Here is a 26,059-nt window from a genome sequence, read left to right as displayed (position 1 = left end):
CAGGTATGTGCTACCATGCCTCACTTATTTTTTATATTTTTTAACTTTCTTTGTGTGGTACTGGGGATGGAACCCAAGGGCATTCTATCTCTGAGCTATACCCCCAACCATATTTTTTTAAAAAGCAAATAAACCTTAAAGTGGGCGTGGTGTTGCACACTTATAATCCAGCATTCAGGAGGGTGAGTCTGGAGAATTGCAATTCGCAGACAGCCTCAGCTACTTAGTGAGGCTCTTTGCAACTCAGTGAGACCCTGTTTCAAAATAAAAAATAGGGCTATGGGTGTAGCTCAAAGGTAGAATGCCCCTGGGTTCCACCCCCAGTACTGTAATAAATAAATAATATAACTTTTTAAAATTTGAAGCAGTGTCTCAATAGTTTAATGAGTTTCACTATTTGCTGAAGCTGTCCTTGAACTGAGTCCTGTCTCAGCCTCCCAAGCACTGGGATGACAGGCATACACTACCAGACCGACCGACTGCCTTTACTCTCTCTCTCTCTCTCTCTCTTTCTTTCTCTCTCTCTCCCTCTCTCTCTTTCTTTCTTTCTTTCTTTCTTTCTTTCTTTCTTTCTTTCTTTCTTTCTTTCTTTCTTATTTTTGGTGGTACTGGAGATTGAACCAGGGGCATTCTACCTCTTAGCTACAACCCCAGCCCTATTAAAAAACAAAAACAGAAAAACAAAACAAACAAACAAACAAAAAAAAAAAAAAAACAGGCATTGTGGCGCATGCTTGTAATTCCAGCTCTTAGGAGGCTGAGACAGGAGGAGCACAGGTTTGCAGCCAGCCATAGCTACTTTATGAGGCTGTCTGCAATTTAGTGAGACCCTGTTTCAAAAATAAGGAATAAACTATAGGGCTGGAGGTGTATCTCAGAGGTAGAATGCCCCTGGGTTCAATCCCCAGTACCACCAAAAACAAAACCAAAAAAACAAGAAACAAAAAAAAATTTTTTTTTAATCTAAAACAGTGTCTTACTAATTTGATGAGAGTCTCACTACTTGATGAGGCTGTCCTGGAACCTGTGGATTCTCTTGTCTCAGCCTCCCAAGTATTGGGATTATAGGCATGCGTCACCAGGTCCAGCTTTATTTATTTATTTTTGGTGGTAACTGTACTAGTATTGGGGAGAGGTTTTAAAATGTATTAATGTACCAGTATTGGGAAAGATTTCCAATTTAAAAAATATATCGTCTATACTAAAGAAAGCCAGGAGGGCAAGAAGAAGGGACTTGTAATTTACATTTCTAAAGAGAAGGAAGAAAGCTGGAGCCAGGGAAGAGGTTTCTTTACATTTCTGAGAGACAAATGGAGAAGCAATTTAACACATCTTGGGGGTAGAACAAAGGTGGAGAGGTCTGTGTCAGGAAGGCAGGACTGCCCCCCCCCCCCCCCCCGCCGCAGAATTGGTCTGGACAAAAACACTCAGTAAACTGGAGTTCTTTGGTATATTCATTCGAATTGCCCCCCTGTGCCACTTTCAGGCACAGAGCTGTGACTATCTCCTGTATTTCTATCTTTTTAATAGACTTCTTTAAATCTTCAGCAACTGGCCGGGCGTGGTGGCGCATGCTTGTAATCCCCGAGCTTGGGAGGCGGAGACAGGAGGATTGCGCTGGTTCGGAGCCAGCCTTGCTGGCTTAAGAGACCCTGTTTCCAAATAAAAAAAATATAAAATAAATCTGGGAGTGTAGCCCGGAGGTAGAAGGGCTTCCAGGAACCCCAGTACCACCAAAAAATAAAAATAAAAATAAAAAATAAATAAATCTTCAGCAACTGTCCACGCTATGCATATTTATTCTTAGTTTAGGACAAGAATCCATTTTTTTTTCTGTTTTTGGTCTTTTTGGGTTTTATTGTGGTTTGAGGGAAAGTGTGTCCAGGACCCTAGCAGGGGTTCACAGGGAACAGTTTCCCCACAACCATATTCTCCCAATCTGTAACATTTTTGGCACCCGTGGGGAATTCTATACTGCTAAAGGTGACTCCAGCCGATGGTGGCCCTAAAGCCACTGCATCTTGAAGGTCAGTAACCCTCCCCAAAATGGAACCAGATCCTGAAGGATGACTGGGTTTCTGGTGCCGACGGGCTCTCTGAAATCCATGCAGACCCCCCTGCCACGGACCAGCTACGGCAGAATCTCCAGGGGAGGGGAGAATTCCCCATTAAATAGTGTAGAGGACAATAGTGGACTGAGGACCTACTCCTGGCTTACTACAAGGCTTAGTGGCAGCCAGTACATGATCTGGGATCCGCACCCTTCGGGGGTAAGATCCTTGCTGCCTATGCCTATGTAAGGAGAGCAGGGCCAGTGCTTGGTCCTTATTGAGGCTTCTCGGAAACCACTATTGTCTTGTTAGGCCCAATGAGTGCCCATCCATTCTGCCCACATCACAGACAGGACACTTTGTTAAAATCCATATACAAAGTTAAATCTAAGAGAGAAATGCTCATGGCCCACCTGCAGAAAGCTCCCCAAACAGGAGATACTAGCCAGCACCCATCTCTAAAATGGTAGTGAGTTTTTTTCTGTGGTTTAAAACAGGTTCTAGGGAAATAAGCTAGCTTGTTTTTAGAGACAGCATCTAGGAAGCGTTGCCATTGGCAACCGCAGCCACGCTAATAGTTCTGAATCCCCAGGAATTAAGGGAAGCATAAATGGGTATTGCTTTTCCAAGAGCTCAAAAAGAAAAAAGAAAACACTAGTAAAAGCTTCAGCCAGATAACTGCCAGGCAGGTCTGCTAGGTGAATGGCCACACCCAGGGGACATTGTCTGGCCACACCCAGGGGACATTGTCTGGCAAACAGGCAGCTATAGCTCTATTTGCATAAGAAAAGCCCTCAGGAAAGAGAGCTGAGGAGGAGGCCACGCCCCGCTGCTGGCCACTGGGAGCTCAGAGGCCCTTCAGAAGTGAAACAGATACAAGGAAGCAAATTATTAACACCTTTTTTTTTTTTGGAAAATGGCAATATTTTCAGCTAGAAAACCTCATTGAGAGATGAGATAGGTGCTGTGAATGTCCAGTGGGCAAAGCAGGAGGGAGGTAGCTTAACTTCACATTTGCCCCGGCTTTCGGGTGAACAGTAATGCCACACACTGCTCCATGATGTTCCAGCTGGATGCCCCCAGCTGGACCACTGGCTTTAGGAGTACAGGGAACTTCATCCAGACAGAGAAAGGCAATACAAACCGCTCTCTGTCTTAAGATGAGACTTCAGCAATATCCTAAATGCTAGGTAATTCATTGGTTTTTGAGTGGTAAGCTCTGGGGGGTGGAGGTGACCTTGCCCAGACAGGCCACTAAAACCACACCCTGTCTTTCTGAAGGGGGATTCCAACAATCCAAAGTAAGTGTCGTATCTCCACTCGTAGGTGTTCTCCAAAGCGGAGGAAAAAGCTGGATCCCAAACGCTAAAGAAGGCTCTAGGGTTTTTTCTACACCCAAGTAGGGCCACAGTATGCACTGGGGGACAAAGACACGTAGCCATGTCAGGGAGGTTTAAATTATAACACTATTCAGCAACTAGATCTATTTGGTTAAAAAAAAAAAGAGGAAAGATAGATAAAAGTAGCTTATCTTCAGCTGTTCTTTAACTTCAGAGACCACCCAGATTTCTTTAATGATTGCAGGGTTAAGACAATTCCCAAAACGCAAAAGTTCTTTAACACTTGAGCCTGGCCACAATGAAGCCGGATCATTCCAGGTGCAGCTTCAGCAGCCTGGAATCCTCAGGGTCTTAGTGCTGTCAGATTAGTTTCCAATTGGTTTCACCTGCGGGCCTCATACCAACTGGAGAGGAGAGTTTAGAGTTCGATCTGTTCATACACAGTTTTCTTTTACAGGCTGAGTTTAAGGCTATAACACCTATTCAAAACAATAAGTGCTAGCATTATTAGTTAATTCTTTACCCGGTAGAAGGGAAGGCCATCCTCAGACAAAGTCTTTTTTTTTTTTTTTTGGTGGTACTGGGGTTCCTGGAAGCCCTTCTACCTCCGGGCTACACTCCCAGACCTATTTTACATTTTTTTATTTGGAAACAGGATCTCCTAAGCCAGCACGCGCAGCTGGCTTCGAACCTGCGCCATCCTCCTGTCTCTGCCTCCCAAGTGCGGGAATTACAAGTGTGTGCCACCACGCCCGGCTCTCAGACAAAGTCTGATACTGCAGGCTGCCATTTCGGTTTAACAGGGACTTGAAAAGGGAAAGACAGACGGACAAAAGCCATTTAAGGATTCTGGCTGAATGCAGAAGCCTAGGCTCAAGTTTGTTTAAGGGTGAAAAGCAAGGGCAACTTGGGGGGGGGGCTTATCAGGCCAGCCCTAAGCCATCTCTTAATTCAAGATTTAGCCTACAGCATCCAGAATGACCTTTCATTCTTCCATTCTTAGCCATACCAGAGATTTTAGCTCCTCTGCTAACCAAGTGATATGTCAGAAAACAATTTTTTTTCCTTTTGCTGGCTGCACTAAAGTTATTGCTCAAAGATTTTCTAAAAGTTATTTTCTTTAACAAAATCAATGTTTTAAGACACTAGGAATGTTTTTATGATGCCATGGATTTCTGTGATAATGTATAAAATAGGTTTAAAGTATATGGTTAAATAGAAAATGCATTGTCTTTAATATTATGCCTTTTGCAAAATTTTAAGGTGCTCGTGGTATTCACCTAATGTCTTAATTTCCCAAGTGATCTATGGTTCAATTATTAAGTTAAAAAATGCCTAATGCAATGCTTTAAAATGCTCTTAACTACATAAGTTTTAAAGTAACACTTAAGTCTTTTAAAGGGGTTTTTGTTATAATTGCTGGCATATAAACAACATTATTAAATGGTATGTTTTTTGTTTGCTTGTATGTAACAACAAAAGACAGATATAGAGAGTCTATAGATGTATTTCTTTATATGTTGGTAAATACACAAAAAAGGAAATTTTGTGAGACTAAGAAAGCAAGTTATAAAGTGTTGGTGGAATGTTCATTTGTTTCTAAGTTTTATCCTAAGATTGTCCCAAATGGGGGAAAAAAAAAGGACCAGGATAGAAAAATCAAGAGGGTTAAAGCAAGTTACAGGTGTATGTGGTACATTGAAGGGTGTCTGTCCATGGTATGTTTGTTTTGCATATGTGATGAAGATAGATTATTAAAAACAAATCAATTCTGTGGCCCGTGAATGGCCAGCTTGTCTCAGGGCAATGGCAGCAGTAGGGATTTTGATTCTGGAGGCCCGAAAACTAACATTAGAGCAACCCCTCATGGTACAAACCCCTCATGACCTCTAAAGCTCATTAAAATCCAAGAGACATTTATAGCCGCATTCTTAAATACCAGGCTATCTTTATGGAGAGGTCAGACATAGAACTTAAGAAATACACTACCCTTAACCCCTCCACCTTTCTGCCTGAGGATTCCAAGGGCCTGGTCCATTCCTGTGAGGAAACATTAGCCCATCTCTGGGCTCCTAGACCAGATCTTTCAGACAGGCCTCTTCTAAACCCTGATGAGAAATTATTTACTGATGGCAGTGCTTTTGTAAATGAATGAGTATGGTATACGGGCTAAAGGGGACTGCTTACATCATCAGGATCCCCCATTAAACATAAGTCCCAAATTCTAGACTTATGCGGGGCAGTCCCAAAACCCAAACAAGTGGCTATCTTACATTGTTAGGGTCAAAGAGAAACAGACCTTGTTTCTCAGGCTAATACCTTAGCCGATAGAGCAGCACGAGAGGCTGCCAGCCATCCATGTCACACACTCTGCCCTGTCCTGTGGGAAGGATTCCTGCTGCCTAATGTGAGACCAGTGTATTCCCAAGAGGAAAGCGCTATAGCCCAGCTGCAAGGATATAAGATGGATAGTAGGGAATAATGAATTACATCTAACAATAAACTCTGGGTTCCCCAGAGCATACAATGGAAGGTACTTAAAACTCTCCATCAGATGCACCATTTGGGAAGAGATAATTCCTTGAAACTGGCTTCAAGGTTATTTACTAGAGGAAAAAGTTACAGCAAACTATGAGTCACATGGTGCTGAGATGTAAAATTTGTCTTAGAGTTAACCCTAAAAATGACTTGTTAAGCCCGCCAGGAAAGCAACTGAGGGGCACATATCCAGGTGAGGATTGGCAGCTTGATTTCACTCACATTCCTGGGGGTAAAAGGCATCGGGTAATGTTAGTTTTAGGTGATACCTTTACAGGATGGGTGGAAGCTTTTGCTTGTAAATAAAAAAGGCCCAGGAGGTTATAAGGATATTACTCCAAAAAGTATTCCCTGTTTTGGAGTTCCCCACTCATTAGAGTGGTAATGGACTAGCATTTAAATCGGAAGTCACTCAATATATCATACAAGCTCTGGGAATAGATTTTAATTTTCACTGTGCCTGACATTCCCAGTCCTCAGAAAAAGTAGAAAGGACAAATGGGATTTTAAAGCGGCACCTTCTCAAACTAGCCAGGAGGTACAGGCCTCCTGGTGGCAATTCCTTCCAATGGTCCTAATATAGATTCGTTATATCGCCTAGCCAATTGAATCTCACCCCCTTTGAAAAGCTATATAGAAGACCTTTCCTGACTCAAGATATAGTCTTAGCAACGTCCTTCGCAACTCAGTGAAACCCTGTTTCAAAAGTAAAAAGACTAAAAAATAGGGCTGGGGGTGTAGCTCAGAGGTATAATACCCCTGGTTTCCAACCCCAGTACCACAAAAAAATTAATAATAATAATAATAATAATGAAAGAAAGAAAGAAGGAAAGAAAGCCAGCCTGATGTTCTGGTGCACGCTTGTATCCCAGTACTTGGGAGGAAGAGATAGGACAAGTATAGGCAGATCACAGGTTCAAGGTCCACCTCAGCTATTTAGTGAGGCCCTCTGCAACTCAGTGAAATCTTGTTTCAAAATAAAGAATAAAAAGTAGGGCTGAAAGTATAGCCCCAGAGGTAGAATGTTTCTGGGTTCAATATCCAGCACTGCAAATAAATAAATAAAAATAAAATAAAAAACAGGGCTGGGAGTGTGTAGCTCAGAGGTAAAAATGCCCCTGAGTTCAATAAAAAAAACAAGAAGTTTCCTTATGTGAGTGAGTGTGCATGTGTGTTGGTAGTGGTACTAGGGATTGAACCTATGGGCATTCAACCTTGGAGCTACACCTGACCCTATTTTATTTACGGTACTGGGTGTACCAGTATTGGGAATGGCCTAGAAAGATTTGAGAAAACTCTGATTATTAATATACTTCAGAAATAATTGTGTCAAAATGGCAGACCTTGAGAGAGAAAGGCTTAGCTTTGGTCAGAAAGCAAACTGCTACTGAAACTTAGATTGACTTAGCTAAAAGTAATTAGCAAGTCAATAGGAGATGGAAACTAGGCCTTTCTCTGTCTAAAGACAGATCTACATGATTAGATAAGCTAGCTAGGATGGGAGGAGGAGTTGACCTTCTGAAAGGAGACACCTTGCCACACCTTGCTGGGGGAGGAACCTTACAGGGTAAGGGGAGGTACTTTACAGGGAAGTTCACTATGTCAGAATTATGTAAACAAGATGGAGGTCATGGGTATAAAAAGTCTGGTCCACCAGGCGTGGTGGCGCACGCTTGTAATCCCCGTGCTTGGGAGGCAGAGACAGAAAGATCACGCAGGTTCGAAGAGACCCTGTTTCCAAATAAAAATGTAAAAATAGGTCTGGGAGTGTAGGCCGGAGGTAGAAGGGCTTCCAGAAATCCCAGTGCCACCAAAAAAAAAAAAAAAAAGTCTGGTCCACATTCTATATCTTGGAGGTGGTAAACTGGCTCGGACCACCCCCCCCATGCCATTCTGACATGGGGCTATAACTATCTTCTGTATTTCTATCATTTTCTCTTTTTCTTTTCTCTCTCTCTCTCTCTCTCTTTTTTTTTTTTTTTTTTTTTTTTTTTTTGTTTCTTTGGGAAGTTTTCGGAAAATTATTCCCAGGGGTCTAACAAAGATCCCTGGGAACAGTTTCCCAAACCATAATGCTGGGGGTGGAACCCAGGAACATTCTACACCCGAGCTATACCCCCAGCCCTATTTTTTATTCTTTATTTTGAAACAGGGTCTGAGTTGCAAAGGCCTAAGTAACTGAGACTGTCCATGAACCATGATCCTCCTGCCTCAGCCTACCAAATGCTGGGATTACAAGTGTGCACCACCATACCTGGCTCTATTTTTATTTTATTAGATTCTATTTTATTTTATTTTATTTTAGTGGTACTGGGGGTGGAACCAAGGAGCTTTCTACCTCGGGGCTATACTCCCAGACCTATTTTATATTTTATTTGGAAACAGGGTCTTACTGAGTTACTGAGAACCTCACTAAGTAGCTGAGGCTGGCTTCGAACCTGTGCAATCCACCTGTCTCAGCCTCCTACGCGGGGATTACAAGCGTGCACCACCATGCCCGGCTATTTTTTATTTTGAAACACAGTTCTGCTACTAAGTTGCTGAGAGCTTCAGTAGGTTACTGAGAAAGTGGCACTGAGTGTGTGAGGCTGATAAGTGGTACAGGAAAATACAAAGCAGGCTAAGTGCTCTAAGAATTTGGTGAAGGAAAAGACACAAGAGTGAGATTTTTAAGATTTCATAGGATAAAAGAGATCCACCTTAAAAGTCTCAATAATTGATATAAATCTAACTGAATAAAAGCATAAGACACTGTGACCCCGGTAGGTGCTTAAAAAGTAACTGCCAGCTGGGCATGGAGGTTCACGCTTGTAATCGCTTGTAATCACAGCATTTGGGAGTCTGAGACTGGAGGATCGTGGTGGTTTGTGGACAGCCTCAGCTACTTAGTGAGGCCCTTTGCAACTTAGTGAGACCATGTTTCAAAATAAAGAATAAAAAATAGGTCTGGGGTGTAGCTTGGAGGTAGAATGTCCCTGGGTTCCATCCCTAGGACCACAAAAACAAACAAACACACATCCTAACTGCCTTCTGAAGGCTAACTAGAGGTCATTGCTTATCAGGTTTCACAGTCAGCAATCTAAAGAAGTGATCCCAGGACTCAGGAGGCAGAGACAGGAGGATAGGCCAGCCTCAGCAATTTTATAGAGGCCCTGTTTCAAAATTTAAAAAGGAGAGGGATGTAACTCAGAGTATCATGAACACAAAAAAGAGGTGGTGAAGAGGCAAGTCCATTGACTAAGACTAAGGTTACAGCCATGCTTAACTACATCCATGTCAGCTCCTTGGCTTACTTCATTAGGCGAGACAACATGCTTCACTTGGACAGCATACAGCTCTTCTGGAGGAGGCAGAGATGAAGGCAAATAGAGTGGTAAAATAGGAGTTCCCGTTTCAGATGAAAGCAATTCCTGAAATACCACAAAAAGTTCAGATTTAAGAATGACATAGCTGGGCATGTTGGCACATGCTTGTAATCCTAACATTTGGGAGGCTGAGACAGGATCATGGTTCATGGGCAGCCTCAGCTACTTAGTGAGTCCCTCTGTAACTTAGTGAGACCCTGTTTCAAAATAAAGAATAAAAACAGGACAGGGAGTATAGCTTGGAGGTTGAATACCCCTGGGTCCCATTCCCAGTACTGCAAAAAAAAAAAAAAAAAAAAAAAGAATGACTGACAGTTACAGCCAAGCATGGTGGTGTGCCCTTGTAATTCCAGTACTTGGAAGGCCGAGATAGGAGGATCCCAGGTTCACAGCAAGCCTCAGCAATTTGTGAAGCCCTCAATAGTTCTGTGAGATCTTGTTTAAAAACAAAGAATAAAATAGGGCTTAGGATGTAGCTCAGAGGCAGAATGCCCAAGTTTAATCCTCAGTGCCAAAAAAAAAAAAAAAAAGGAATGCCAGTTAAAAACTTGACTGACTGCATTACAAAACTTCACTATGATGTTAATTCACTTTCAAGTAGAGAAGGCAAGCTCTCCTAGATAACAAATATTTCAATATGATTTTGGAGTCAAAGAAACAAAATGTGTTGGCCAAAGATCTTTACCATTTTTTTATATGTGTGTTATTGGGGTGGGTACTGAGGATTGACCCCAGGGGCATTCTACATCTGAGCTACACTCCCAGCACTATTTAATTTTTTATTTTATTTTTTTGTAGTACTGGGGATAGAAGCCAGGGGCCTTCTACCTCCGGTCTATATTTCCAGACCTATTTTTTTTATATTTTATTTGAAATCAGGGTCTCTTAAGCCAGCTGAGGCTGGCTTTGAACCTGCACGATCCTCCTGTCTCAGCCTCCCAAGCGCGGGGATTACAAGCGTGCACCACTGCACCCAGCTTAATTTTTTATTTTGAAATAGAGTCTCACCAAGTTGTGGAGGTCGAATGCCCCTGAGTTCTATCCCCAGACCCACACACACACACAAAAAAAAAAAAAAAAAAAAAGAAAAGAAAAGAAAAGAAAAGAAAAGAAATGAAATGACATTCTACTAATAAAGCATACTTGTAATCCTAGTACTTACATGGCAGGTTCATGGCCAATCTCAGCTACTTAGTAAGGTCATCCACAATTTAGTGAGACTCCGTTACAAAATAAAAAATAAAACGGGGCATGGTGGTGCCCGCTTATAATTCCAGTACTTGGGAGGCTGAGACAGGAGGATCGCAGGTTCGAGGCCAGCCTCAGCTACTTAGTGAGGCCCTCTGCAACTTAGTCAGACCCTGTTTCAAAATAAAGAAAAAGCCGGGCATGGTGGCTCACGCTTGTAATTACAGCATTCGGGACGGAGACCAGAGGATTATGGTTCAAAGACAGCATCGGCTACTTAGTGAGGCCTTTCACAACTCCGTGAGACCCTGTTTCAAAATAAAAAGACTAAAAAAAATCTAGGGCTGGGGTTGTAGCTCAGAGGTATAATGCTCTGGATTCCATTCCCAGTACCACACATAAAAAATAATAATGATGATAATAATACAAAAATAATAATAATAGCTGGATGTGGTAGTGCACGCTTGTAATCCCAGCATTCGGGAGGCTAAGACCTAAGAGGATCATGGTTTGCAGACAGCCTCAGGTACTTAGCAAACCACTTTGCAACTCAGTGAGACCCTGTTTTAAAAATAAAAAGACTAAAAAATAGGGCCGGGGTACCGCTCAGAGGTACAATGCCCCTAGGTTCCATCCCCAGTACTGCAGACAAAAAAATAAATAAAAAAATAGGGCTGTGGGTGTGGCTTAGAGGTAGAATATCCCTGTGTTCAATCCCCAGTACTGAAAAAAAGCTTATTTATTAAAATTCTTTTTTTAACAGTTTATTATGATTTATTTTATTTAACAATCTAAGAAGTTCGCAGCCATCAGAAGCTCCAGTGCAATTTCAGTTGCAATTGGGAATTCAGGAATCTTGGTGGAGCTGTTAGTGTAACAAACCTTGTAGGTAAAATACATGCATACTTTTGATAGCACATGAGAAGGGCTCTCTCTAAAGTTTACTTCATTGGTTTCATTTTCAGCAAACTGACCTGGGCCACTCAACATGGCTTTTATTGTTCCTGATATAAGTGCATATTCTCTTTTTACAATAAATTCATGACCATTTGAAGATATCAATTTGACATACACAGCATCAGGGCCTTCACAGCCACCATAAGTTTTCTCTTCTCCATCCATTATGTGCTTATAAAATTCTACTTTGCTTCCACAGGAACTTTAGTACTTTCCTGGTAAAGATGGGATGCAGTGTGCTGCTGACTCAGGCTGTGGAAAGTCTAAAATTCTTTTTTTATTCTTTATTTAGAAACAAGGTCTGAGTTGCAAAGGGCCTTACTAAGTAGCTGAGGCTGGACAAAAGGCACAAGCAACAAAAGAAAAAACAGCCCAGCATGGTAGTGCACACCTATAATCCCAATAGTTGGGAGGTTGAGACAGCAGGATGTTAGGTTCATGGTCAGCCTTAGCTACTTAGTGAGGCTCTCAGCAACTTAGTAAGACCTTGTTTCCAAGTAAAAAATAAGGCTGAATGTGTTGGTGCATGCTTGTGATCCAAGTACTTGGAAGACCAAGACAGAAGGATTGCAGGTTCTAGGCCAGTCTCAGCAATTTTGAGAGGCCCTCTACAACTTAGTGATACTCTGTTTCCAAACAAAAAATAAAATAGGGTTGGGGGTATAGCTCAGAGGCAGAATGCCTCCAAATTTAACCCTTAGAAAGGAATAACAAGAAAAAGAAGAAGAAAAAGAAGAGCAGCATTGGTGGCGCACGCTTGTAATCCCAGTACTTGGGAGGCTGAGATAGGAGGATCGCACAGGTTTGAAACCAGCCCCAGCTATTTAGTGAGGCTCTCAGCAACTTAGTGAGACCCTATTTCCCAAAAAATATATATAATAGGTCTGGGAGTGTAGCCTGAAGTTTTACAAGCCCCTGGGTTCCATCCCCAGTAACACATACACAGAAAGAAAGAAAGAAAGAAAGAAAGAAAGAAAGAAAGAAAGAAAGAAAGAAAGAAAGAAAGAAAAAAGAGCAGCAGCAACAGTGCTGGTGGCACATGTCTGTAACACTAGTATTTAGAAGGCTGAGACAGGAGGATCACAGATTCAGAGCCAGTCTCAACAACTTGAGACACTCTGCAACTTAGTGAGACTCTATTTCAAAATAAAGAATAAACTTGGGCTGGGGTACAGCTTGGAGGTAAAATGCCCCTAGTAGTATACACACACACACACACACACACACACACACACAAAAAAAAAAAAACAAAACAAAACAAAACAAAAAAACCCTAAACTTCATCAAAGGTAAAAGCTTTGGTGCTTAAATGGTATGATAAATAAAGTGAAAAGAAAGAACAGGGCGTGGCAGCACCTGCTTGTAATCCCAACATTTGGGAGGCTGAGACAGTAGAATTGTGGTTCGTGGACAGCCTCAGCTTCTTAGTGTGGCTCTTTGTAACTCAGTGAGACCCTGTTTCAAAACAAAGAATAAATAATAGGGCTGGGAGTGAGGCCTGGGGCTAGAATGTCCCTGGGTTCCACCACAGTACTGGGGGCACGGGAGTAAAAAGACAACCCACAGAAGAGTAGGAGAAATTTTGCAAATCTTGTATCAGAAAAAGGGACTTGTACATAGGATATATAAAGAACTCTTAAGTCATGTGTAGTGGCACTCATCTGTAATTACTTGGGGTGAGACAGGAGGATCTCAGGTTTGAGGCCAGCCTCAGGAACTTAGTGAGAACTTGTTTCAAAATAAAAAAGGTCTGTAAGTACAGCTTAAAGGCAGAATGTCCTTTAAGTTACCTTTACGGTACTGGTTGAACCCTCAGTACCATAAAAACCTCTTACAACTCACCAGGCATGGGCATGGGTATGGTGGCACATGGTTATAATCCCCGCGCTTGGGAGGCAGAGACAGGAGGATCACACAGGTTCGAAGCCAGTCACTCTGGCTTAAGAGACCCTGTTTCCAAATAAAAATATAAAATAGGTCTGGGAGTGTAGCCCGGAGGTAGAAGGGTTTCATCCCTAGTACCACCAAAAAAAAACAAACAAACAAACCAAAAAAACAAAAAAACCAAAACAAAAAAAAACTCTTACAACTCAACAACAAAAATAAAGTCCAACCAAAAATAGGCAGTGGATTTAAACAGATTTTTCCAAAGAAGACATAAATTAGCAATAACCACATGAAAAGATGCTTAAAATTATTTATCATCAGTGAAATGCATATACACAAACCACAACACATCCAAGGATGGACTAAAAAAGTCAGATTACAAAAGCTAGTGAAGACAGGGAGTAAATAGAACCCTACACATACCTAGTGTGAATTTGAACTGGTACATTCACTTTGGGGAAATCTTACAGTTCCTTAAAATGTTAAGCACAGTTACTTTAAAACTCAGCAGTTCTACTCTACTTGGGTATGTACCTAAGAGAATGGAAAACATATGTCCACAAAAAAACTTGCATATAGATAGTCACAGCAGCAATTAACTCTCGATCACCATAAGGTAAACACAAATCAATAGATGAATAAAAACTGGGCGTGGTGGTGCAGCTTGTAATCCCAGCATTTGGGAGGCTGAGACCGGAGGATCGCAGTTCACGGACAGCCTCAGCTACTCAGTGAGGCCCTCTGCAACTCAGTGAGATCCAGTTTCAAAATAAAGAATAAAAAATAGGGCAGGAGCCAGGTGTGGTGGTGCATGCTTGTAATCCCAGCATTTGGGAGACTGAGAAAGAAGGATCACAGTTCGAGGACAGCCTCAGCCGTTTCAAAATAAAGAATAAAAAAATAGAACTTGGGTTATAGCTTGGAGGTAGAATGGCACTGGGTTCCATCCCCGGTACCACACACACACACACACAAAAGGCAGTTATAAAATTCCTTCTTCCAGATCCTGTGTCAGATTCTTTATGTTGATGAAGCGTGAAATGTTCCTTAAATAGATTGCAACTTACCTCAATTCTTATTTCCCATCTTTCCTCATCTTTTTTATTGTAATCTGATGGTTTCTGAAATAATATAGCATTATTAATGAGTAAAACCAACTCTAGCTAGAGTATTATCTTAAAGCACCCTTACATTTCATCCTCACTAAATTCGAGTGCATGTTCTTATTGACATTCATTTAAATTTCAGATTAACAACTGAGCATAGTGGCGCATGCTTGTAATCCCAGTACTTGGGGGACTAAAACAGGAAGATTGCAGGCAGCCTCAGCTACTTAGTGAGGCCCTCCACAACTTAGTGAGATCCTGTTTCAAAATAAAGAATAAAAAACAGGGCTGGGGTGTATCTTAGATGGGTGTAGAATGCCCCTGTGTTTGATTCCCAGTACCTCCAAAAAAAAAAAAAAAAGATTACCTTCAAGAAAATCTAATGATTCAAATAAGAGTAATACTTACATTTCAACTGTAGGAATCCTGAAATTTATGCTAGATACCTGACAGTGGTAATTAGTTTACTTATTTATTTACTTATTATGGCATTAGGGATTGAATCTTGGGGCATTCTACCTTCAAGTTACAACCCCAGCCCTATTTTATTTTTATTTTGAAACAGGGTCTCGCTAAATTGATGAGAGCCTTACTATTTGCTGAGGCCTGGTTTCAGACCCACGATCCTCCTGGTTTCCATCCCCAGTACTGAAAAAAAAAATTAAAAATGGAAGTCCCAGGCACCTGGAATTGGCTGACATGAAACTCAAACTATGGCTCTAAGTTTCTCATGGAAAATCAAATGTAATCCCAGTACCGCCAAAAACAAACAAACAAAAAACCACTGGATACCAAATGTTTTTGGTCCTTTTTTTTTCTTTTGTGGTTCTTGAGGATTGAACAGCAGGAACATTCTTTCTATAGGCTATACCCTTTCCCCTAGTCTTTTTTTTTTTTTGGTGGTACTAGGGGTAGAACCCATAGGCTTTCTACCTCTGGGCTATACTCCCAGACCTTTTTACATTTTATTTCGAAACAGGGTCTCACTAAGTTTCTGAGAGCCTCACTAAGTAGCTGAGGCTGGCTTCGAACCTGCGTGATCCTCCTATCTCAGCCTCCCAAGCGCAGGGATTACAAGCGTGTGCCACCACGCCCGGTTTACCCCCCTAGTCCTTTCAAAGATTTTTTTGTTTTGTTTTGAAACAGGATCTCACTTGGTTGCTGTGAGTCTTGCTGAGGCTGTCCTCAAACCTGTGATCCTCCTATTTCAGCCTTCCAAGTATTAGGATTACAGGCATGCTTCACTACACCCACCTTCATTAGGTTTGAAAAGACAGAAACATTCATGGAATCTTTTTTTTTTTTTTTTTTAGGCGGTACTGGGGATGGAACCCAGGGGCATCATTCTACCTCCGAGAGATACCTCTAGCCCTAGTTTTTATTCTTTATCTGGAAACAGGGTCTGAGTTGCAGAGTACCTAAGTACCTGAGGCTGTCTGCAAATTGTGATCCTCCTGTCTCAGCCTCCAGAAAGCTGGGATTACAAGTGTGAGCCACCACATCCAGTTTAATGGAATCTTAATGTAAATGAAGGTCCCCCCCCCCCCAACACACACACACAAAAGGTAACACAGTGCATCGCTTTCTCAACAAAGAACTTACACAGTTTCAGACTTTTTTTTTCTACTGGGGATGGAACCCAGGGTCATTCTACCTCTAAGCCATGCATAAGCTCTTATTTTATTTTTATTTCGAAACAGTCTTAATTAGGTTGATTAGAGTCTCCCAGTCTCCCTACTTGCTGAGACTGTCCTCAAACCCAGGATCTTCCTGTCTCCACCTCCCAAATACTAGGATTAAAAGTATACACTACCACACCCAGCTCAGCTTCAAACTCTTAATAGATCAGATATGTAGTTAAGACATGAGATAAAATGTGAAATTTTAACCAGAATAATTTTTATATAGTACAGATTTTTATAGAAAAGGTACTTACTTCTTTAAATATTTCCTCACAATGTTCAAAAGTGCAATATTTATGATGTGCCATAAAGTAGGAGAGTGACATCCCATCAAAATAGAGATGAATAGATAGCTTCCCCCATGGATTTTCAGGCAATTCCTATTTAAGTTCAAATAAAGAAGACTATAGCTATAAATAGTCTATTTGATATATAAACTTATACAGTCAGCAAATATCAAGTTAGACTTTTGACAATACCAATATAACAGTTTGACGAGTGGTTCATTTCATAGAATTTCTTCCTGGTAATCTGACAGGTTATGAAGCAGTAATTTATGTCAAATATATTTGTATGTCCATACAGTAGAGTATTTACATCATCTGTGTGTGTGTGTGTGTGTGTGTGTGTTACTGAAGATGGAACCCAGAGGCATTCTACCTCCAAGCTATACTCTCAGCCCTATTTTGTATTTGGAAACAGGGTCTCAATGAGTTGCAGAGGGTCTAAGTAGTTGAGGTTGTCCTCGAACCGTGATCCTCCTGTCTCAGCCTCCCAAATGCTGGGATTACAAGCATGCGCCATCATGCACGGCACCCCTAGTCTTTTAAAATATTTATTTACTTATTGTGGTACTGGTGATTGAACTCAAGAGGGAGTCTTATTGCTAAGCTACACCCCCGACCCTATTTTTATTATTTTATTTTGAAATAAGGTCTAGCTGGGTTGAAAGAGACTCTCACTGCTTGCTGAGGCTGTTCCTGAACCTATGGTCATCCTATCTCAGCCTCCCAAGTACCAGGACTGGCTGGCATATGCCACCACATCTGGCTCTTTTTAATTTTTAATTTTATTTATTTATTTATTGATTGCGGTACTGGGGATTGAACCCAGAAGAATTCTATCTCCAAGCTACACCCCCAGCCCTATTTTTTATTCTTTATTTTTGAAACAGGGCCTCATTAAGTAGCTGAGGCTGGCCGAGATCCTGCTGCAATCCTCCTGTCTCAGCCTCTCATGTACTAGGATTACAAGTGTGCACTATCACACCCAGCTTGTTTATATTTTTTATTTTATATTTTATTTTTTGCAGAACTGGGAATCAAACTCAGGGGTATTCTACCTCCAAGATACACCCCAGCCTTATTTTTTTATTCTTTATTTTGAAACACAGTCTCACTAAGTTGTGGAGGGCCTCACTAAGTAGTTGAAGCTGGCCAAGAACGTGTGATCCTCCTATCTCAGCCTCCCAAGTAATGAGGTTACAAGTGTGCACCACCATGCCCAGTTTTTTTTAGTTTTTGAAACAGAGTTTTAAGCCAGGCATCATGGTTCAAATTTGTAATCCCAGTAGTATTTGGGAGGCTGACTGGAGGATTGCAGGTTCAAGTATAGCCTTAGCAAGTAGTGAGACTCTCATTCAACCTAGTGAGACTTGGCTTCAAAATAAAAATTAAGGTGGGCATGGGGGTGCATGCTTATAATCCCAGTACTTGTCAGGCTGAGACAGGAGGATCACGGTTTGAGGCCAGCCTCAGCTATTTAGTGAGGCCCTCAACAACTTAATGAGACACTGTTTAAAAATAAAGAATAAAAAATTGGGCTGGGGGTGTATTGTATCTTGGAGGTAGAATGTCCCTGGGTTCAATCCCCAGCACCACACACAAACACAAAAAGAGTAGGGCTGGGGGTATATTTCGGAGGTAGAATGCCACTGAGTTAAATCCACAGTACCAGAGAAAGAAAGAAAGAAAAAAAGAAAGGGTTTTTCTAGGTTGCTGAGGCTGGCCTCAAACCTGCAATCCTGTCTCAGCCTCCCACCACATCTGGCACCATTTTCAGGATTTGTGTGTGTGCGTGTGTGTGTGGTATCAGGGATTAAACCCAGGAGGGCCTTATTAAGAAGTAGCTGAGGCTGGCTGCAAACCTGCAATCCTCCTGTCTCAGCCTCCCAAGTACTGAAACCATAACCATGTGTTGTTTTTAATTTTTTTTTGTTTTTTTTTTGTATTTTTTTTTTCTTATTTTGGTCCTGGGGATGGAACCCAGGGACATTCTACTTCTGAGCTACACTCCCAGCCCTATTTTTTTTTATTTTAAAACAGGGTCTCACTGAGTTGCCAAGGGCCTCACTAAGTAGCTGAGGCTGTCCTTGAACTTCAATCCTCCTGCGTCAGCCTCCCAAATGCTGGGATAGCAAGCATGCGCTACCACGCCTGGCTTGATATATATATATATATATATATATATATATATATATTTTTTTTTTTTTTTTTTTGCGGGTTTGGGGATGGAATCCAGGGTCATTTGACCTCCGAGCTACACCCCCAAACCTATTTTTTATTCTTTTATTTTAAAACAGGTCTCACTAAGTGGCAGAGGGCCTAAGTAGCTGAGGCTGTCCACGAACCGTGATCCTCCGGTCTCAGCCTCCTGAATGCTGGGATTACAAGCATGAGCCACCATGCCCGCCTTATTTTATTTTATTTTATTTGTGGGTCTGGGGAATGGAACCCAGGGGCATTAGACCTCCGAGCTACACCCCCTACCCTATTTTTTATTCTTTATTTTGAAACCGGGTCTCACTGAGTGGCAGAGGGCCTACGTAGCTGAGGCTGTCTGCGAACCCCATCCTCCTGTCTCAGTCTCCCTCTGGAATGCTGGGATTACAAGCCTGCGTCACCACGCCCCAGCTCAAATGTTTTGTTTTGAAAGAGGGTCTAAGTTACTGAGGCTGACCTTGAAACTGTGATTCTCCTGTTTCAGTCTCCCAAATACTGGAATTAAAGGTGTATGCTACCATGTCTGGCTTATTTTCAGGTTTTGACTCAAATGGTACCTCACTTCTATGTTTAACATGGAGCTCTCTCCTCCTACCCCGTCTCCTTCGTTCTCTGCTTTTATTCCAAGCACTTCTCACTACCTAATCTTTTTTTTAAAAGATAAAAACTACCCTGTTTTTATCTTTTTTTTGGTCCCTACCACTAGAATGGAAGTGGCAGGAAGGCAGGCACTTCTGACTGTTCTGTGCTGCTGCCACTGCAGGACCAAGGCAGTATCTCAGTGTAAATGACAGGGAACATGTGGCCCAAGTGTCTCAAGCAGGAATGGGGCACATGTACTCAAGGGTCTAAGAAACTCAGCAACCTCTGCTATGCTACAATTTTTTTTTTTTTTTTTTTTGCAGTATTGGGGATTGAACCCAGGGGCATTCTACCTCCAAGCTATACCCCAGCCCTATTTTATTCTTTATTTTGAAACAGGCCTCACTAAGTTGCGTAGGGCCTCATTAAGTAGCTGAGGCTGGCGGAGAACCTGTGATCCTCCTTAGCCTCCCAAGTACTGAAATTACAAGCGTGCACCACCACACTCAGCTTAAATGGTTCTTCTATGTTAGGCTAAGCAGCAAACAAAGTTACTTTGGCCAACTAAAAAAATTCAGTCTGGAGCCAGGCATGGTGGTACAACCACCTGTAATCCCAGTACTTGGAAGACCGAGACAGAAGGTTCAAGGACAGCTTCAAAGACAGCCTTGGCAAGTAGTGAGACTCTCATCAACCTAGTGAGATCCTGTTTCAAAATAAAAATAAAATAGGGCCGGGTGTGGTGGTAATACGCTTGTAATCCCAGCATTCAGGAGGCTGAGACCAGAGGAGCGTGGTTTTTGGACAGCCTCCGCTACTTAGTGAGGTCCTCTGCAACTCAGTGAGACCCAGTTTCAAAATAAAGAATAAAAAAATAGGGCAGGGAGTTTAACTAGAAGGTAGAATTCCCCTGGGTTCATCCCCAGACCCGCAAAAAATAAAAATAAAAATTAAATAAATAAATAAATAAAATAAAATAGAGCTGGGGGTGTAGCTTGATGGTAGAATGCCCGAGTTCAATCCTCAGTACAAAAAAAAAAAAAAAAATTTCAATTTATACCTAGCTTTAGCTACCTGTTATAAACATTTTTTTTTTGGTAGTACTGGGGATGGAACCCTTCTACCTTGGGTTACACTCCCAGACATACATATACATACGTGTGTGTGTGTGTGTGTGTGTGTGTGTGTGTATAATTTTTTTTTTTGAAACAGGGTCTCTTAAACCAGCAAGGCTGGCTTCCAACCTGTGTGATCCTCCTGTCTCTGTCTCCCAAGCGCGGGGATTACAAGCATGTGCCACCGGGGATTACAAGCATGCGCCACCACGCCCGGCTACCGCTACCTGTTACGAACTTTAAGAGCACCTAACATAAGTTGCTTTCTTATTTAAGTGGATCTGCAGGTCTTTTTTAGGTCTTATCATTTTAAATATGAAGAAAAAAATTCTACCTACTCTTTTCTTATTCTAAGTCCTCTGCTAGGACCCAGAACCCATCTCACTCTCCTGAACACTCTCTCCTGGCTCTGCTCCTGGGATGCTACTGTCAGACTTTCTTAGAGTGGCCCCTGTGCCTGTGAGCAGCCCATCCTACTGTTAGGGAAGGGACTCTGCCACTCTTTCTTGAAGGGAAACCACGGTCTCACTGCCTCTGAATTCCTCACTGTACTTGTCTTTCCCATCCTGGCTCTCAACCTGTTGCTCTGTGGTGTGTTTAGTAGGGTTATGCCTTTTTTGTTTTGTTTTGTTTTGTTTGCTAACTAGAGAAGCTTTCTGAAGACAGGAATTTTCAGTGACAGGCTCTCTTGGAATTATTACCTGCACCTTACATGAGAGCTGCAGACATGGCAGCAACCTGAAATTTGCTGCATGTATTTATAAATACCTCCAACAATGTCATACTGCTTCCTGTATCAAAATAAAGCTAGGCGTAATCCCAGCATTCGGGAGGTTGAGACCGGAGGATGGCGGTTCGCGGACAGCCTCAGCTACTTAGTGAGGTCCTCTGCAACTCAGTGAGACCCGGTTTCAAAATAAATAATAAAAAATAGGGCATGGGCTGTAGCTCAGAGGTTGAATGCCCCTGGGTTCCATCCCCAGACCCGCAGAAAAAAAAAAAAAGTAAGCTATTAATAAGGAATTCTTAAAATTTCTGACTTTAATGGTTATATACTTTTCAGAATTAGGCTAATTTAGTCAGATTCAGTAGCACATGTCTGTAATCCCCACAACTCAGGAGGCTGAGGCTGGAGGATTGCAAATTTAAGGATAGCCTAGGCAACTTGGATATTGTCTCAAAATAAAACATAAAAAAGGGCTGGGATATAGCTCAGGAGTAGAATGCCACTGGGTTCAATCCCTAGTGCTGGAACCCTCTCCCCCTCTTCCCCCCCAAAAAAATCCAAAACATGTCAAAGTGGTACCATCTTTAATGTTCATGAGGATTTTTTTTTGTGTTTTTTTTTTTGTGTGTGTGTGGTACTGGGGTTCCTGGAAACCCTTCTACCTCCGGGCTACACTCCCAGACCTATTTTATATTTTTATTTGGAAACAGGGTCTCTTAAGCCAGCAAGGCTGGCTTCGGACCTTCATGGGGATTACAAGCATGCACCACTACGCTCAGCAGTTTTGTTTTGTTTTTTTAAAGAGGGGCACTCTACACCCCCAACCCTATTTTTATTCTTTCTTTTCTTTTCTTTCTTTTTTTGTTTTTTTGTGATACTGGGGGTGGAACCCAGGGGCTTTCTACCTCTGGGCTATACTCAGATTTTATTTTATATTTTATTTGGAAACAGGGTCTCACTAAGTTTCTGAAAGCCTCACTCAGTAGCTGAGGCTGGCTTCGAACCTGTGGGATCCTCCTGTTTCAGCCTCCCAAGTGCTGGGATTATAAGAGTGCACCACCATGCCCAGCTTCTTCATTTTCTTCCTCCTCCTCCTCCTCCTCCTCCTCCTCCTCCTCCTCCTCCTCCTCCTATTATTATTATTATTATTATTATTATTATTATTATTATTATTATTATTATTATATTTTTGCAGATCTGGGGATGGAACCCAAGGGCATTCGACCACCAAGCTACATCCCCTGCCCTATTTTTTATTCTTTATTCTGAAACGGGATCTCACTAAGTTGCAGAGGGCCTAAGTAGCTGAGGCTGTCCATGAACCACGATCCTCCAGTCAGCCTCCCAAATGCTGGGATTACAAGCATACGCCACCAAGCCTGGCTCTTCATTCTTTATTTTAAAACAGGGTCTCACTAAGCTGCAGAGGGGATCTCACTAAGTTGCCGAGGGCTTCTCACTAAGTAGCTGAGGCTGGCTGTGAACTTGCGATCCTCCTGTCTTTTCATTCTTTATTTTAAAACAGGGTCTCACTAAGTTGCAGAGGGGGTGTCACTAAGTTGCAGAGGGCCTTTCACTAAGTAACTGAGGCTGGCCATGAACTTGCGATTCTACTGTCTCAGCCTCCCAAGTACTGAGATTACAAGTGTGTGCCACCATGTCTGGCTCATGAGTAGTTTATATTCATATTCAAACACATGTAACACAGGTTATAATAAAAATACTGCTTTATATAAAATATGCTTTATAAATTTTCTATGTAAAATATATAACGTTTTATAGCAGATAATTTGAACAAACTATATGTATTTTAAAGACAGATTACCATAATGTGAACATCCACCTCTCTCTTGGAAAGGAGTTCCTGAAGGAGCTCAATTGCATCTGGCTGCCAGGCACTTCCCACCTGTGGGATCAACAAATGGATTCCTTCACACTCACAAAAGGAAGGGAGGGGAAGGGGCAAATGAAGATGGGAAGGAGGGGTCACCATTAGCAAATATTAGATAGCAATACAGAGCACGCAAGTTCTTTTCAGAGAACACCTCGGGTATATGACTAAAATGATATTAGAAATTAATAACTTGACAGAGCTTCTTCCTAGAGCACTTAAGACATGTTTTTTTCTTTCCATTTTTTGCAGTACTAGAGATGGAACTCAGGGGCATTCTACCTCTGAGGTACACCCCTACCCCTATTTTTTATTCTTTATTTTGAAACAGGGTCTCACTAAATTGCAGAGGGCCTAAGTAGCTGAGTCTGGTGGACCTAAGTAGCTGAGTCTAGCCACGAACTGCAATCTTCTTGTCTCAGCCTAAGACATATTTGTGTGTATGTGTGGTAATGAGAACTGAACTCAGGGATATTCTACCTCTGGGCTATACCTCCAGCCCTATTTTATTTTATTTTGAAACAGGGCTTGAAAGGCTGAGACAGGAGGATCACAGGTTCATAGCCATCCCCAGCAACTTAAGCCCTCTGCAATTTAGTGAGATACTGTTTCAAAATAAAAAATAAAATGGGAGCTGGGTATGGTGCCACACACTTGTAATCTCCATACTTGGGAGGCTGAGATGGGAGCATTACAGGTTCGAGGCCAGTATTAGCAACTTTGTGAGGTTATCTGCAACTTAGCAAGATCCTATTTTTTTTTTTTCTTGCAGTACTGGGGATGGAACCCAGAGGGGTTCTACCTCTGAGCAACACCCCTAGCCCTACTTTTTATTCTTTCTTTATTTTTATTTTTTATTTTTTGGTGGTATTAGGGTTCCTGGAAACCCTTCTACCTCCAGGCTACACTCCCAGACCTATTTTTGTATTTTTATTTAGAAACAGGGTCTCTTAAGGCAGCGAGGCTGGCTTCAAACCTGTGTGATCCTCCGGTCTCCGACTCCTAAGCGCGGGGATTACAAGCGTGCACCACCACGCCCGGCCTTTATTCTTTATTTTGAAACATGGTCTCAATGGGTTGTAAAAGTCCTCACTAGCTGAGGCTGTTAGCCAACTGCAATCCTCAGGTCTCAACCTCCTAAATGCTGGGATTATATGAGAGAGAGGGAGAGAGGGAGGGAGGGAGGGAGGGAGGGAGGGAGGGAGGGAGGGAGAGAGAGAGAGAGAGAGAGAGTGTGTGTGTGTGTGTGTGTGTGTGTGTGTGTGTGTGTGTGTGTATGGAACTCGGGGGCATTTTTCCTCCAAGCGATACCTCTTGCCCTAATTTTTTATTTTTTATTTTGAAACAGGGTCTCACTAAGTTGTAGAGGGCCTCACTAAGTAGCTCAGGCAAATGCTGAGATTATAAGTATGCGCCACCTATGCCCAGGTAGCAAGACCCTATTTCAAAATAAAAAAAATAAAATAGAGCCAGGCGTGATGGTGCATGCTTTTAGTCCCAGCATTTGGGAGGTTGAGACCAGAGGATCATGGTTCGTGGGCAGCCTCAAAAAAACAAAACAAAACAAAACAAACAAAAAAAAACTACATAGCAGGCCCTTCTCAACTCAGTAAGATTCTGTTTCAAAAACAAAAAGACTAAAAAATAGGGCTGGGGGTATAGCTCAGAGGTACAACACCCCTGGAATCTATCCCCAGTACTGCAAAAAAAATTTTTTTTTTTTAATTAGGGTTGAGGATGTAGCTTAGAGATAGAATGTCCCTGGGTACAATCCTCAGCACCAAATAAATAAATAAGTAAATACACAAACAAATGAAATAAAATGGGGCGAGGAGCTGAGCGGGTGGCATACACTTGTAATCCCAGCATTTGGGAGGCTGTTGAGACAGGAGGATCATGGTTTGCGGCCTGCCTCAGCTACTTAGTGAGGATCTCTGCAACTCACTGAGACCCTGTTTCAAAGTAAAGGATAGGGCTGGGGATGCAGCTTGGAGGTAAATGCTCTTGGGTTTCATCCCCAGCACCACAAAAATAAATAAAAAATAAAATAAAATGGGGCTAGAGGTGTAGCTCAGAGGTAGAATGCCTTTGAGTTCAACCTTCTTTAAAACAGCCCCCCCCCCCACACACACATATGAAAAGATAAAGAGCTGGGCATGGTGATACATGCTTGTAATCCCAGTGCCTGGGAGGCTGAGAGAGGAGGACTGGCCAGCCTCAGCTATTTAGTGAGGACTTCTGAAACTTCATGAGACCCTGTTTCAAAATAAAAAATAAAAAAAGGGCTGAGGGTATACCTCGAGGTAGAATGCCCCTAGGTTCCTTCCTCAGTATTGAAAAAAAAAAAAAAATCCAGGATCTCACTAAGTTGTGGAGGGTCTCTAAATGATTGGGGGCTAGCTGCAAACCTATAAACCTCCTATCACAGACTCCTAAGTACTGGGATTACAAGCATAATAGGAATCTCTACTGGGATATCTCTACTAGGATAGGCATGCATCACTATCCCTGGCAACATTTTATGCTTTAAAAAAATAAATTTACAGCTGGGCACAGTGGCGCGTGCTTGTAATCCCAGCATTTGGGAAGCTGAGACAGGAGGATCGTGGTTCTCTGACAGCCTCAGCTACCTAGTGAGGCCCCTTGCAACCCAGTGAGACCCTGTTTCAAAATAAAGAATAAAAAAGGGCCGGGTGTGGTGGCGCAAACTTGTAATCCCTGCGCTTGGGAGGCGGAGACAGGAAGATCAAAGCCCGCCTCAGCTGGCTTAAGAGACCCTGTTTCCACATAAAAAAGTGAAAAATAGGTCTGGGAGTGTAGCTCGTGGGAGTGTAGCCCGGAGGTAGAAGGGCTTCCAGGAACCCCAGTACCACCAAAAAAAAAAAAAAAGAATAAAAAATAGGGCTGGAGTTGTCGCAGAGGTAGAATGCCCCTGGGTTCCTCGCCCAGTACAGCAAAACAAACAAGCAAACAAAACAAAACAAATTTACATTAAAAACAAAACATCAGGCCCAGCGTGGTGGTGCACACTTGTAATCCCTGCACTTGGGAGGTGAAGACAGGAGGATCACGCAGGTTCGAAGCCAGCCTCGCTGGCTTAAGAGACCCTGTTTCCAAATAAAAATATAA

At 42.1% G+C, this 26,059-nt stretch overlaps 2 protein-coding genes across 2 annotated transcripts in view; both read right to left on the bottom strand.

Moving 5' to 3' along the window:
• Window positions 1-26,059, bottom strand: part of RNF17 (ring finger protein 17) — a gene marked incomplete at both ends in the record, with an annotated part of 162,217 nt that overhangs the window by 9,913 nt on the left and 126,245 nt on the right. The window contains 4 exons of the mRNA XM_080689412.1: window positions 9,223-9,339; window positions 14,394-14,447; window positions 16,369-16,494; window positions 22,865-22,945. Of these exons, the coding sequence (XP_080545538.1) occupies window positions 9,223-9,339; window positions 14,394-14,447; window positions 16,369-16,494; window positions 22,865-22,945 (378 nt within the window). The remainder of the gene's footprint in view (window positions 1-9,222; window positions 9,340-14,393; window positions 14,448-16,368; window positions 16,495-22,864; window positions 22,946-26,059) is intronic.
• LOC308279785 (elongin-C-like) lies at window positions 11,266-11,620 on the bottom strand (the record flags this gene model as incomplete). The annotated part of the gene is made up of 1 exon (XM_080719954.1): window positions 11,266-11,620. The coding sequence occupies exon 1, from the start codon at window positions 11,602-11,604 to the stop codon at window positions 11,266-11,268; it is 339 nt and encodes a 112-aa protein (XP_080576080.1). The 5' UTR covers window positions 11,605-11,620.

The sequence above is a fragment of the Muscardinus avellanarius genome (genome assembly GCF_963383645.1).
Source record: "Muscardinus avellanarius genome assembly, chromosome: 2".
In the NCBI taxonomy this organism is placed as follows: Eukaryota; Metazoa; Chordata; class Mammalia; order Rodentia; family Gliridae; genus Muscardinus; species Muscardinus avellanarius.
This window is presented reverse-complemented; position numbering and strand designations above follow the sequence as displayed.